The sequence below is a fragment of the Lupinus angustifolius genome, chromosome LG03, assembly GCF_001865875.1.
Source record: "Lupinus angustifolius cultivar Tanjil chromosome LG03, LupAngTanjil_v1.0, whole genome shotgun sequence".
NCBI lineage: Eukaryota > Viridiplantae > Streptophyta > Magnoliopsida > Fabales > Fabaceae > Lupinus > Lupinus angustifolius.
This window is the reverse complement of record NC_032011.1, coordinates 16681813-16697616: the sequence shown is the minus strand read 5'-3', so window position 1 is coordinate 16697616 and position 15804 is coordinate 16681813. Positions and strand designations below refer to the sequence as shown.

The window sequence follows — 15804 nt, the reverse complement described above, 5'->3', positions numbered from 1 at the left end:
CCCTCTATCAACATAACACCACATCACAGGGCAGACAATGAACCGAATCAACTCGATATTCATTCAAAACTTGATTCGTTATTTAGCTCGATAAACTTGATTCATGAACCAAATGAGTCGAGTTTGAGTTGGAAATTGAGCTCGTTAAAAAAACGAGTCGAACTTGAGTTGGATACAGTTCGACTCGTTAGATTCACGAGTTAGCTCGATATATATATATAAAGCAAGGTCACATTGCAAAACCTTTTATAGTATTTTTTTAAAAATGAAATAATTATTTGACTTGTCAAAATAAACCAATTCGAATTGAGTAGAACAATTTGCGAACTTTAACCAAGTCGAACAGTTTGCGAACTTTAACCGAGCCAAACTCGAGCTAAAAAAATAACTTGTATCAAACTCGGGTCGGGTTAAAATTAAAAAGCATAATATCACTGATTAACATCACAATTATGACGAAAAAGTATGTTTAGCTATGTTATTATATATATATATATATATATGAATGAATTGTGGGTCTGGATACTCACATGTCTATGTACCTCATTATCTAAACCTACTCAATAGTGGACTTTAAAATCTTCGATCTCAACTATTCACAGGTCCAAAAATATAGATTAGATCCTACCCAATATGAGTATTACTGGCTGAGACCTATAAGTATGAGTACTCATTGTCATCCCTAATTAGTAATCCATTAATGTTAATAATAAGTATTAGCAAAACATTTGGCCTGAATACAATATAAAAGATAATTTTAGAATAAAGAAATTAGGCAGGTAGAATTACATAATTACCTTTAGTTAGTCATGTTTTAACTTTATATATTTGGATAAACCATTAATTTCTAAAAATGAGATCGATTTTAGTTTCATGATGTTTTGCAAAACACGATTGAATCAAATCCTAACAAATTCACATTTCAGTAAGTGTTAACCCTTCTTTCTCTATTCAACAGAAACAACAACAACAAAGTAACAAACCGTGTTTTGAGTGAGATTGGAACATGCATCGGAAGCCATTGATTTCCTCAAACTTCCAAATCTATAGGGTCCCTGCAAGCATTTTTTTCTCTCTTTCTTAACCAAAACAAAAACAACCTTACACTTTCTTTATCTTATTTCTATGCTTCAACTCCCACTACCATATCTTCTCTTAACAAAACCCAAGAATAAAAAAACGATTTTTTCCCCAGAAGTTCGTTTTTTCTGTTGTGGGTTCTGTTGTGGATTAGTGCGGTTCCTACTCTTCCTCCATTGCAATGTTAACAACTCTCTTCTTAAACCCTTTTCAGGGGTTCCATTTGTCTTCATCATCCTCTTATTGTTTTGGTTTCCTTGTGATACAAGGCAAACAAAATGGAGAATCCTCAAATGGGTTTTGGAGTTTCTTCCATAATCTGTTTTGTTTTGGTTCTTTCTGTGATGGTAATCGCAGCTAGAGGCCAAGATTATGAGGTGATGATAATGTTGAAGAAGATGATCATTAATGCCCCTACTACTTTACAATGGACAGATTCTGATGTATGCAAATGGAATCATGTTCAATGTGATAAAGGGAAACGTGTCACTTCTATTCAAATTGGTAATCAAAATCTTCAAGGTTCTTTACCTAAGGAACTTGAGAAACTTTCAGAGTTAGAAAATTTTGAGTGCCAAGGAAACAATTTGACTGGTTCATTCCCTTACCTTACCAAATCCTTACAGAATTTGTTTATTCAAGACAACATGTTCAGCTCATTCCCCAATGATTTCTTCATGGATATGAGCAATTTGGAAGCGGTTTGTTTAGATGACAACCCTTTCCCTCAATGGCAGGTTCCTCATAGTCTGGAGGATTGTGTTGCACTCCAGAATTTCAGTGCTCAAAATGTTGGTTTTGTTGGGACAATCCCAGATTTTTTCGGCAGTCGTGGTCCTTTCCCAGGTCTGCTTAACTTGGCCTTATCTCGTAATTATTTCGAAGGTGGTTTGCCTGCAAGCTTTTCAGGCAGTTCAATAGAGACCCTTTTGCTGAATGGACAGAATAGTAATTCTAAACTCAATGGTACACTTGAGGTGTTAAAGAATATGACATCCTTGAAGCAAATTTGGGTTCATGGTAATTCATTCACCGGTCCTATACCTGATTTGTCACATCATGATCAACTTTATGATGTGAGTTTGAGGGATAACCAGTTAACTGGTGTTATTCCACCCTCTCTCGTGACTCTTCCGAGTCTTAAGGTTGTGAATTTGACCAATAATAATTTACAAGGGTCCCCTCCAGTGTTCGAAAATGGGGCAAAAGTTGATAATAATATGAACACTGGGAGAAATCAGTTTTGCACAAAGATTCCAGGGCAGCCATGTAGTCCCTTAGTGAATACTTTACTATCTGTTGTTGAACCTTTGGGCTATCCTCTCAGGTTTGCTGAAAGTTGGGAGGGTAATGATCCATGTGCTAATACATGGACTGGGATAGTTTGTTCCGGTGGAAACATTTCTGTTATAAACTTTCAGAGCATGGACTTGTCTGGCTCTATTTCGCCTAGTTTTGCTACGCTTACATCTGTGACAAAGTTGCTTATTGCTAACAATCATATCACTGGTACCATACCAACTGTACTTACTAGTATGCCTCTTTTGCAAGAGTTAGATGTTTCGAATAATAACTTATATGGTCGCGTACCATCATTCCGTGAAGGTGTGGTTCTTAAATTAGGTGGGAATCCTGATATTGGAAAAGATAAACCTACTTCAGGAGCTGACTCGGATTCTTCTATAGGTGATAATATAAAAAATCATCTTCAGATCGTTATTGGAATTGTGGTAGGGGCTGTTATTTTACTTGGTATAGGGATACTATTATTTATTAAGTACAGAAGAAAAATGAAGCCTAAAGGAAAAGTTCAAAATCCAAATGCAATAGTACATCCTCGCCATTCTGTGGATGACAATGCTATGAGGATAAGTATTGCTGGTGTTGGTGGTGGAGGAGCTCCATTAAGTCCAAGGAGCAATGTTTATCCGGTGGAAGCTGGTAGCATGGTGATCTCAATTCAAGTTTTGAGAGAAGTTACCAACAATTTTAGCGAAGAAAACATATTAGGGAAGGGTGGTTTTGGCACTGTGTACAAGGGAGAGTTGGAAGGTGGGACAAAGATTGCAGTGAAAAGGATGCAATCAGGAAATATGGCAGAGAAGGGACTGAGTGAGTTTATGGTTGAAATTGCGGTACTCACTAAGGTGAGACACAAACATTTGGTTTCACTCTTAGGGTATTGCTTGGATGGAGATGAGAGACTTCTTGTTTATGAATACATGCCACAAGGTGCTCTTAGTAGATTATTGTTCCATTGGAAAGAGGAAGGTCTAAAACCACTTGAATGGAAGACAAGGCTTACTATTGCGTTGGATGTCGCTAGAGGTGTCGAATATCTTCATGATTTGACTCAACAAATTTTTATCCATAGGGATCTCAAACCATCCAACATTTTGCTTGGAGATGATCTGAGAGCTAAAGTATCTGACTTTGGATTGGTTCGGCTTGCTCCACAAGGAAAAGCCTCATTTCAAACTGGGCTAGCTGGGACTTTCGGATATCTGGCACCAGAGTATGCAGGTACACATGAAAATTATCTCCGGCTAATTCTGTTGCCTATGGCTATGGCTGATTGTTATCTGAAAACAAATTATGATTTAACTTGCTTTTGTTCTTATGCATCAAACAGTAATTAGAAAATAATCCAGCTATGGGCTGATATTGTGATTTGATTGCTGCAATAACATTTCATTTTTATCCTTTTCTTGTTCAATTATGCAACTAGCTTTAAACTTTTTGTCTATATGACTTACATGATGAAGTTTTGTTTGCTGTTCTACAATTATAGAAGGAACTAATATGGAAATTTCATTTGATTCCACAGCTACCGGACGACTTACAACAAAAGTTGATGTATATAGTTTTGGAGTGATCCTTATGGAGATGATAACCGGAAGAAAGGCACTTGATGAAAGCCGACCAGAAGAGAACTTCCACCTTGTTACATGGTTCCGCAGGATGCTGCTGAAAAAAGATTTATTCCCAATGATCATCGATCCGACAATTGCTGTTGACGACGAAACCTTTGCCAGCATTAGCACTGTTGCAGAGTTGGCAGGCCACTGCACTTCAAGAGAGCCTTACCAGCGTCCTGATATGAGTCATGCGGTGCGAGTGCTATCACCTCTTGTCGAGGTTTGGGAGCCTACAGAACCAATTGATGAAACATATGGGGTCAACTTTGAGATGACACTACCACAAGCACTCCAAAGGTGGGAGGATCATGAAGGAAACAGTACCTGGAATAGTACGTATTCTTCTTCATCAGCCAACACTAATACTAATGGACAGAGCCAAGCATTTCCCTTAGGCCATCTTTAATTGAAGATTCTGTAACATCTTGAGATAATGGATAATGAAGTTAGATATAGACTAACATTATCAGCTCTTCAATGTATTTACTTCTTTCCACCCTTTTGGTGCGGTGAATTATGGTATGGTCCGAACCAACAGAAACATGATATGTGTCCATATATTTTAGGTGTCATTGTATTTGTTGGGAACATGTGATCCTGGACCATACAATAATGATCGGTTAGAGCTCTTTCCTTTTATGATTTTTTTAAGGTTTGATACCAAACCAGTTATCAGTTGGGCATCTATTACATCCTAATGTCCTTCATTCCACAAACATACCCTTGAGCCTAATGGTTTTGCTTACAAAGATTATTTTATTTGGTATTTTAGAAGTTTTGGGATGTAACAATATAGAGCTGCTGAAATAAAGTTTCCTTTTTGTGTTCTTAACATACTTTTCAAGCATTTATATATGATTAGTTTTATTCTATGTGTCTCCCTAATTGAGCATGAACATCAAGGATATAGTTAACCAGTTGATGATAGAAAAGGCTTCAGTTTTGTGAGAGAAATATTTACTTGTTTCTGTTCACAATGTTTCAACTTATCATATCCATATTACCATGATAGATACATTGAGGACTACCCATTAAGGAACCACAAAAGAATTTTTTTTTGAAATATTAAGTATATTATTTCTTAATTTATTAGGTACATCACTGCCCAATATTCATTCTTGGGAATAATATGTAACAATATAATCAAAACTAGTGTGACTCTGACTTCTAAATTACTGTTCTTGGAGTCTTTGAAGGTTTGTTTGTGAGTTGGTTTTTCGAGGAGAAGGGATGTAAGGCTTTTCAGAATCATCTCATTAGTATATTTCACGGCACCCAAGTTTTTACCTTCGCCCAATTACCTTATAAAAGTCAACTTACAATTAGACCTGAAAAAATAACTACAGTAAAAAGCTAAATGATAACACAAGGAAAACATAGGACGCATACTGACATAACCTTCCAATGTTTTTGACCGGGATAAAAACATCATAAGAGGTAGGTACTAAAGATGAAAAGGTAAATCGAGGTTGGTTCAATACAACGAAGTATAGAAAAACCCTTCAAATTCCTTTCCAATTGCTATTCTGATATATGTTTCACTGCTGAACTTGTTAGTAGAACACATCTTTTTCTCCCCAATTGTGTTATCACTATGTATATTATTAGGCTGTGACTGATGGTAAAAAATATATTTAAGTTAAAAAATTAATAATTAACAATGTTTTAACTTATCACAGTCAATGATACATGCAGTAACATAAGTTATGAGAAAACAGATATGCATCCATGTTTAATATTAAAAAAGGACAGCAAATAGAATGGATCAAGTAATTGATAGAACAAGGCAATGCATTACAAAAGCTATTTCACATTATATGAGATTGAATAACCTACTTATACCATGTTGGAAGGTTTGCTTCCACATTCTATCTTGCTTATAACACTGTGATAAAAACTTCATTAGCTGAGAACATCTCCTTCAGTGTAAAAATCAGGATCCTTTGGCTTGGGCAATAATTTCTCAAGAATCAGCATTAATTACTTATAACTGCACCCTAAGTTTTATATCACCATCTGCCACCACCAATAAAGGACAAATCATATTGTGTTTTATCTATATGATAATACTGAGTTTTATTTGTATGGAAACTTATACTACGGAATCGATCATAACTGAGAAGCCTTTAGAAAAGAAGACACATTTTAAATGAAGTTACATTTTCCTTCAACATCTTTTATTTTTAATTATAAATTTGTAATTACTTATAAGTGTACCCCTAAGTTTTAGATCAATATCCGCCCCACTGAATAAATGATAAATTATTTTTTGTGTTTTATTTGTATGATAATATTTGGTTTTATTTTTATGAAAACTTATACTTTAGATTCGACCATAGATGAGAAGCCTTTAGAAAAGAAGACACAAAAATGAAGTTACATTTTTCTTCAACATTTTTTATTTTTAATTATAAATTTGTAATTACTTATAATTGTATTCCTAAGTTTTAGATCAATATCTGCCACACCGAATAAAGGACAAATTATTTTGTGTGTTTTATTTGTATGATAATATCTGGTTTTTGAGAAAATAAATATGTCAAACTATATGTACAAGCAATTGTATGAATAGGGGTCTACTATTTATAGAGTTTGGAGCGGCTGATGTGGTGCCTGACTATTGGTTAGTACATGGTGGGTAGAATGGGATATGTCGGACTGTCCTTAACCACCCTGCAGGTCTGTAATTGTCGATCTGTCGGGACAGGTGAAATTTGCAAGCGGCATGACATGTGGAATGTCAACTCGCATTAAAGGCAAATCAACAACGCATTAATGGTGGGGTTAGAGATACATCAATGACTAATTAGAGACATTAATAATGAGCCAAATACATTTATGACACTAATAGTAAGTTTGACCCGCCCTAGATAAATGAACAAGGGATACTTAGTTTGAGTTATATGCCCAGGACTAGCTAGGAATAACCCGAATTTATACGGGTGTAACAAAGGTAAAGTCTAAAATTACAATAAATATGATGAATCATATGTTCCACACATTATCCAAAACTACTATAATTTGACTAACCAAAACTTATGTACTCATAACTATGAGTATATGATGTTTGTACAAGAGGAACAGGTGCTTGAGAGCCCATCTCAATAATATGAAGATATCTTCTATCTTAAAAGAATGTATCACTTCATATGTCACTTTGTGTGATTGGTTAGAGAAATATTTAATTATTAAGTTTCTAACTTAAATATATTTTGGAACAATCCAAGTAAATACCTATTATCCTAACCAAGTATAAACCCATGGGGATCCCAATTCAACGTGTCTAACTCAACCTTCCACATTCAGTTTCATCCAAGCACCTAACATAGCTTGCCAGCAATGAAACCTCAGGCAACAAGCTTTGTGTAGTTAAGGGCTCGGTAAGCAAGCTCCAATCAATGTCTGTTTTACCTTGTAACATGATTTGACTCTTATACCACCGTAATATTCATACCTTCTAAGATGATTTGACTCTTATATCACCATATTATCCGTACCTTGATTCCAAAAAACTAGTAAATGAAAAAATAGATTAAAAAGTTAATAGTTTGATTTTTATGAATGTATTTATTGAGAGATATAATTATATACCATTCTAAAAAGATAAAATAAATGGAAGATGTCCTTTAATTATAGAATCGTGCTTAATTATAGCATTGTTCTAAAATATTCTAGTTGTTGAATTTACTTTGATATAATTATAGGTAAAGAACTAATAATTTCATTCGGAGTTCGTGATTATCCTTCTAACAAATGTTGTTTCCAGAAAATAATAATAAAGATTGAGAGAAAGAAAATGGTGAAATATTATTAAGATTGAATTATAAACTATTGAAAAGATAAAATGTGAGTAAAAATAGAGAAAATTACTTAATTGATCTGATACTAAGAAAGATTATAAAATAAATGCTGAGACATATTTAATAATAATTAATGAGTTTCACACCTATCTTATGTTGGGACAATTTTTTGATTAGTTAAAAAAATTATTTAAATAAAAAATATAATTATTAAATATTTTTACACTGTTTCTACACTAATGTGGAACAGATCTGCTTCGTCTCTAAATACACTACATTATTCTTGGACTAAAAAAAATAAAAGAATTGGAATAAAACACTTCTTCCTTCTTTGGGTGGTAAAATTGAATCACTTCAATCCCAAATGTTAATTCTCTGAAAACCCTAGCAACAAATTTCCTCATCTTCATACCACTCATGGAAATTTTATTCTCTTCTTAAACCCTATTTCGAATAATCTCCACACCTCAAATTGAACGCTTCTTTGGTTGCAATCACAACAATAATGTCTCTTCCACCAGTACAGTATCTATACGTAACAGAGGACTCTCTTCGCGAATGGAAGAATGGAAACCCTAATATCAAGCTCTCTGATCCTGTTCCATTGCTTCGATTCCTCTATGAGCTATGCTGGACTGTGGTGCGTTCATTTTCTCACCTAAAAATTGCATATATGCATGTTATTTATTTATTTGGTGTTTATATGTATTTATAAATTGAAATTTTGGATGTGAATTCGATGCTTTGATTTCTTCGTTTTTGGATTAAAGGATTGACTTTTTGTTCTGGGTTGGTGTCAGGTTCGGGGTGAATTGCCGTTACAGAAGTGTAAAGTAGCATTAGATTCTGTCAGATTCTCAGAGAAAGCTTCAAATGAGAAATTAGCTTCAAACTTTGCAGATATAGTAACCCAGATGGCTCAAGATGTGAGTTACTTCTGCTTTTTGATTTGAAGTAGTTATCATGGCTTAAAACTTCAAATTTTGCTCTTTTTATCTCCTATTTTTCTTTTACAGTGCATATAAAAAATAAATAAATGGCAAGCCTCGGCGCAACAAGAAGGTTGCATGCCTTGTGGCCTCGAGGTCATAGATTCAAATCCTTGAATCAACCTATTTGCTTGTGAGAGTAGGACAGTGTACATCTACCATCCAAGGCCCCACTAGCTGGGAGCCTCGTGTAGTGAGACGCTCTTTTTATATATGAAAGAAAACTTTATATATGCTCAAAATGATCGAAATGATCAATTATGTGGATGTCATTTATACTTTTATGTGCCGTGAAGATTGTGGCACCTAAATTAATATAATCCTTGATTTTCTCATATTTTGAATTGTCTTAGTCATATATGATACAAATAAAGGATGGTTGCTAAATATTTACTTACCCACACTGCCACCTAAGTTGAATTCATTTATCTGTTTTGAATTATATGAGTTTCAAGATCAGCCGAAGTTTCTTTACAAGTTCGGTTCAATTTCTTAGTGAAGGGGGAATAGTGCTCTTTTTAAATTTTTATATGATCAGTCTAAGAGCTGATTCAATGGGGGACCTAATGTCAGAGTGGTCTTAATTTTGTAGAGATTTATTTGAACTGTGATCTGATTGCTCTATTAGATTTGAAATATCATTTTAATCTCAGTTTATATGAAGTTCTAAAAATCTGAATATGTGCTTTATACTGTACTTGTAATCAATACATCAAGAGGCTGTAATCAAATCATGTATGTTACTGTGCATTGATGTTATAGCGTTAGTAATATGAGTAAAATATTGAATTATGTTTCAACTTCAAGTGTTTGATAACTGGGAGTTATATTTTGCTCTTATGTCTCCTTTGTTACAGCATACAATGTCAGGAGATTTCCGTTCTCGTCTCATCAAACTGGTTAGTATTTGATCTTGCAATGCTTTGTTTGGCATCTGTTGGCTCTCTTCTTAACCATGATTTGTAAAACTGCAAATTATTAATCATTCAGTGGAAGATTTCTACAAATTATTATTGCTTACAAAATTTTCATTTTTAGGCAAGATGGCTTGTAGACTCTGAATTGGTTCCAGTTAGGCTACTTCAAGAACGTTGTGAGGTGTGCTTTTCTGGTTCCCTTCCTCATTCGTAGTATGTATGACTCTTAATTTTTCTATTTCATTGGATCTTCTGGTTAGTTTCTGAGGAATGTTAGCAAGGCTTAATTTATAAGAATTATCAGGTTTCTTGCACTTACAAAGTTTTATTGCTATGTTATGCATTAATAGGAAGAATTTTTGGGGGAGGCTGAATTGATCAAAATAAAAGCTCAGGAATTGAAGGGAAAAGAGGTGAGCAATTAATTTTCTATATTTATGTTATATTAAAAGGGGGCTTTTTCCCTTTTTAGGTATTCACTTACTCGTCTATTTTTTCTGTTGTTTTTTCTTAATTTTTTACAATCACTAAATACTCAGATTTTGTTTTTAGGAAAGAAATTGAGTTTGTCCAAAGGAAAAGAGTGCATGTTTCTAACCTCCACCAAAGGGGAGGAGGTTTGCAATCCTTATATATAAATCATGAATAATCATGGGAAGTTTAAGAATTGACGGGGCAAAGATAAGGTATCCTATGCACCAAGGTTGTCAAATTTCTGTGCATTTCAGGACTGCTACACCCCTGAATAATCCTGGAAAGAACACCAAAAGCCACTAATATGCTATCTGATCTGAAAGTAGACTTAACAGCATGTAAACGCCCTTAATGATTCATGTGTTCTGCTCCAACCAAGTTATCCAAAGAATAGAAAAAACTACTGCTACAGAATTTTCACTTCTTACTTTTCATGAAAGCATTTATAACAAATCACATGAACTACTCTATTGTACAAGAATACACCCAATGCTCATTAATAACCCCTAAGATTGTTCCAAAGGAAAGTAGCTGCCTTGCATTGCATAGACAAGTGAGTCACTGTTTTAGAACTTGACTTGCAAATAACACATGTCAGGAGAGAGAGCTATGTGAGGCCTATGAATCTATACCAACACAACAAAGCTGTCCAAATTATTGTTTATTCCATTGTGGTGCATTTAAGTGTCCAAATGAGGTCGGATCGGATTCCATAAAATGTAATGTAGTGTATTTAAGTGCAGATAGGGACCCTTAAAATTATGGATATTCTTTTCCAACCAAATAAACCAATGAATTGCATTAACTACATAGTACCATTAAGTGATAACAACCTGACTCCTACCAAAAGATGAGCATCGTTGACCTTAACCTTTATAATTGGCAGGTCCTTGTGTTGCTCATGACAAATATGCAAAAAACTATTGTTGAAGTATCATATTGTATAGTTAGCTTAGCTGTTAGAAATTGTAACTAAGACTGATGAGTCAGCAGAGTCTGTTATGACAGCTGGCTAGCAGTTACTTTGACTAGCTTAGTATACAAACTCTCGATGTTCTGAAATCATTTCAATAAATCAGGTTACAATCATGTGTCAGCTTGAATGGTAATCCGATTCTCATTTATATTTGATTCATTTGTGCTGTTGGTTTCAGGTCAGAGTTAATACACGACTTCTTTATCAGCAAACCAAATTTAACCTTCTCAGAGAAGAGAGTGAGGGTTATGCAAAGCTTGTATGTTCACATTTTTTCTTTTGAAATTTCTTGATGTTTCTGAGTTATTTAACACTATTTATGACCATTGAGAGTCTGGCTGAAAATAATTTGACTTTTTTCCTTTCCTGGTCTGTCACATATCTTTTATATTTTGTTTTGCTATTGATGGATTCTCTAGTAAATGTATGACTAAAAATTGTTTGATCTTAAAGTCTTCTTGTCCTTGGTTACTTTGTTAGATTTATAGGTATGTTTGTTGGTTTGGTTTGGTTTCAGGCCCATACTTCGAGCACACTGACTGAGCTCAAAATATCAACTAAATTGAACAAAACCAAGCCTATCAAAATATGGATCTAACCATTGTAGCCCTATATTCCTTCAAGTTTATTGAATTAAGTTGTTAGGTTGGAATTGAACCTCTTATTTTTTGGTCATGTTCAGTTATAAGGCAATGAAGAACCTGCAAGATAAATTCCATTTAGTTTTTATTAGAGTATATGAAAGTATTATAGAGTATATTAAATTATATTATAGAGAATATTTGGATGATGCTTAGATATAGAGAATATCTCATGTTATGATGATTCTATCTTAGATTTGTTTAGAGTTATTAGAGAATAAAAACTAAGAGTGGTAGCTTAGGGATATGAAGTGGTAGTTACATTGGCAGTTGTCATTAGCAATTACCTTTCTATTGTTATTGAGTTACTTAGATGAGGTAACATTCTCAACAAGTTACCTCCTATTGTAGCTTCATTTATAAGCTTTCCAAACCTCTATACAATTGGAGATGCTCAACTATTGTAATCCATCAATTAATTCTTCAATTCAATAAAAATAAGATCAATTCTCTCTTCTCGTTTATTTCTCTCGTTTCTTTTAGCCTATTACATGGTATCAATTGCCTCCATGGCCAATACTTATGATCATGGTCTTCCCGCTTCTTCTCTACCACAAACTACTTCTGGTCCTCCTCTTCAAGTCATTTTCCTTCCTTTTCTCTTCCTCTTCCAACCACCAAGCTCACTCAAATAATCTACCTCACATGGAGTCAGTTTATGTTTTCGTGTTGAAAGCAAACAGAGCAATTCATTTTGTTCAGTCTTCTGAAGCTCCTCCCAAGTTTGTCATCAAATTTGATAGATTTCAGAATCATGTGAATCTTGGCTATTATAGTTGGGAAGAACAAGATTGAGCCATATTCTCTTGGTTATTGAACTCAGTTTCAGAGTCGTTGCAACCTAGGGTTGTCGGTTGCAGTTCTTCCTGGCAGTTATAGGAAGAATGTCAAGTATTTTGCGATGCTCACACTAAGGCTAGGAGTTGTCAAGTATTTTATCGTCCTTCTCGCTTCCTTCTTTAGCTCGCCAGTTTTCTCCCCCTTTTCTAGATCTGTTATTGCTGGTGCACGATTTTGTTAAAGCTTCAATTTGCATCGTTCTTCATGTATATGCTCCAACTTAAGGGAGAGTGTTGGATATAGAACCATTGAAGTTTGTTCAAATTTTGTGTTGTTCAGATCTATCGTGGTCTTGATGTTGTCTCGATTATTGGTTAAATGATGATGATTTCTGGTGGGCTCTCCAGTTCTTCTTTGTTGAAGATCAACCCTCAAACTTGGTCCTTGTTGTTTGGTGCTGCCTTTTGTGAGACCATCATTCTTGTTAGTCTCGTTCTATCCATGGTGGTAAGCTTGGAGATAGCTTCTACCATGGATGGTTAAGTGTTGCTTGCTTCTGTCCGTTGTGGTTAGACTAGGAAATAACTTCTATCGTAGATGGCTATGTTCTGTTGTCTTATGACATTTTAAGATTGCATTTGTCATTATGGTTTAGAGCATTTGTTGCAGCTATCTTATACTATCTTCATCTTAGCTGTCGTTCCACCATCTTCACTGCAAATTCCCCCAATGTTTATAACATCTTGAAACCATTTTTGGTGGAATCCATGTAATTATTTTGGTTATTTTCCTTTTTAAAGAGATTATTAGTAACAAGCTTAAAACTTAGTAAGCTTTAGCTTGAGGGAGAGTATTAGAAAATATGTAACAATCTTAGAATATATTACATTATATTATAGAGAATATTTTGATGATACTTAGATATTAAGAGAATATCTCATATTATAATGAATATATCTTAGATTTGTTTAGAGTATCTTAGAAGATCTTTGGATTGAGATTACTTTATTTTTTTATGATTTGTTTTTAACTAGAAGTCTAGTATTAGTATAAATAGGAGTTAGTATTATGTCTTTTGTATTACATATCATCACAATTTAATTACATTATCATCATGTCATTATTCACAATAGTATTAATACAATTTACTATTTTTAGCATTCTTTTTTCTCCCTATATTAAGATCGATACATGGTTGATATGAATTACATCACAAGCAAATTTTAAACTTTATATGTGTGCTTTTATCTCCTCAATTTGGTTCTTTTCCTTGTGCTTTCATTTTGCATGATTGGGGAGATGTACCCAACAATATACTAATCTTGTTATTATGAAATTTTAATATTTTGTTTGAATCATGTCTTTGTTTTTTCATCCAAACAAGATGTTTTTTTTTAGTTTTTTATGCTGTATTCAATTTTATTTAATTGTGTAGGTCACTCTTCTTTGCCGGGACTCTGAAGTTCCAACTGAAAAGGCATCTACTGCAACAATTGGCATTATTAAGGTTTTAGTGAATTTAAGTACTATGACTGTTCCATTACTTTTTTTGTTCATGATTGTAGTGCTGATTTAGATAACTTCGCAGTCCTTAATTGGCCATTTTGATTTGGACCCAAATCGCGTTTTTGATATTGTAAGTTTCTTTGGTTCTTATTTTATTTAATTCATATGGTTATATATGTTCTTCTTTCATGTTTTTTCCTGATACTCATTAATATCTTTTTATCAGATTCTTGAGTGCTTTGAACTTCAACCTGAGAATGATGTATTTTTGGAGCTCATTCCTATTTTTCCAAAGGTGGATAAAAGTAGAAGTCTAGGTCATTCATATATTTAATTTGTGATATTTTATGGGCAAGTTTAAACATTATAATTTTATCTCGTTTATGCAGTCTCATGCTTCACAAATTCTTGGATTTAAATTTCAATATTATCAGCGCATGGAAGTCAGCAGCTCTGTGCCATTTGGGCTCTATAAACTTACAGCCTTGCTGGTGAAGCAAAATTTTATTGATCTTGATAGCATGTAAGATGTGTGCTTATGCTGCTTATGAATCACAAATTGTATTCTTATGTAGCAGTAAATGTGAAACGTTAACGTTATATCTCAATCAAATTTTGACTCCATTTGATTATAAGTTGTGTTAATAATATTGGAGGAAAATTACTGATTCCATTTGCATGATTGATAAACTCTAAATATCTTCTATTATTGTGCAAGTCGTGATATTAACTTTAGAGGAAACATTATTGATGTATAAGGGAGGGGATGCAGCATATTACCAGACTAAAATTTGAGTAGGTTGTATTTTGTGCTTATTATGATGGTCAAGAATACCTCTCAAACAGTTGTTCTTGGTAAATATCTTTATTTACTTTGGTAGGTGTGGATTGTTTGGAGAAATAAGCTTTTTGGGCATTCAATGAGTTATTTTTACTATCCCGGAAGAAATGAAAATGTTTACTTACTAAACTTTTTGGGAAATGTTATTTTGTTTTTTCTTGGTTCTCAATCAGCTATGTGCTGAAAAACAAATTCCATATGATGCTTTATTTGTACATTTGAATATTTAGACATGGGAAAGTTAAGCATACCAAGCTTGTTGTCAAATAAGTAAGTGTTACAAGAAAGATCGTATTGGGCTAAAGGTAGTTATTATTATTATTATTTCTTGCTGTACATTTAATTGTGTACCAGAATCATCGCGTTAGGAATGGTTGGAATCAGGAATTCTGTGTAGAACACCTGTGATGATTTATTTATTGGGAGTTTTATGAGGGAGAGATATGTTTCAGTTTTTGGTTCATATGTATGCCCTGCTGGGCAGCTATGATAATGCAACTGACATTTGATTTGGCCTGAAATTATGTTATTTAAGTTGTTTTTCTAACTGTCATTTTGGTTACAGATACGCACATCTACTTCCCAAGGATGATGAAGCATTTGAGCATTATAACAGTTTTTCTTCCAATCGCCTTGCTGAGGTATTCATGGTCTTTCAAAGGTGGTTTCTTTATGGATATGCAGATGGATTGGGCAGCTTTTCATGACTGATGTTTTATTTTTCCTAACCTATTTTATGGAAGATCATTTCTCCTCCAAGGTCCCTTATAATGTTGTTCTCTTCATCCGTATTTCTTTTTTTATATGGGAATTATGGATTTTTGCATAAGTTGACCTGTAAAAAGTAATGATTATACTATTAGATCATTTAGATGATATAAG

The 15804-nt window shown here is 33.8% G+C and overlaps 2 protein-coding genes across 2 annotated transcripts in view; both read left to right on the top strand.

Moving 5' to 3' along the window:
* On the top strand, nt 1103-4825 carry LOC109343547 (receptor protein kinase TMK1-like). The gene is made up of 2 exons (XM_019581903.1): nt 1103-3603; nt 3908-4825. Exons 1-2 carry the CDS (start codon nt 1359-1361, stop codon nt 4402-4404), a joined length of 2742 nt encoding a protein of 913 aa, XP_019437448.1. The 5' UTR covers nt 1103-1358; the 3' UTR covers nt 4405-4825.
* Nucleotides 8105-15804, top strand: part of LOC109343546 (THO complex subunit 2-like) — a 31279-nt gene continuing 23579 nt past the window's right edge. The window contains exons 1-11 of the mRNA XM_019581901.1: nt 8105-8438; nt 8599-8724; nt 9645-9686; nt 9826-9885; nt 10055-10117; nt 11333-11413; nt 14011-14082; nt 14164-14211; nt 14308-14376; nt 14471-14604; nt 15488-15563. Coding sequence (XP_019437446.1) covers nt 8304-8438; nt 8599-8724; nt 9645-9686; nt 9826-9885; nt 10055-10117; nt 11333-11413; nt 14011-14082; nt 14164-14211; nt 14308-14376; nt 14471-14604; nt 15488-15563 — 906 coding nt within the window. The 5' untranslated portion in view covers nt 8105-8303. The remainder of the gene's footprint in view (nt 8439-8598; nt 8725-9644; nt 9687-9825; nt 9886-10054; nt 10118-11332; nt 11414-14010; nt 14083-14163; nt 14212-14307; nt 14377-14470; nt 14605-15487; nt 15564-15804) is intronic.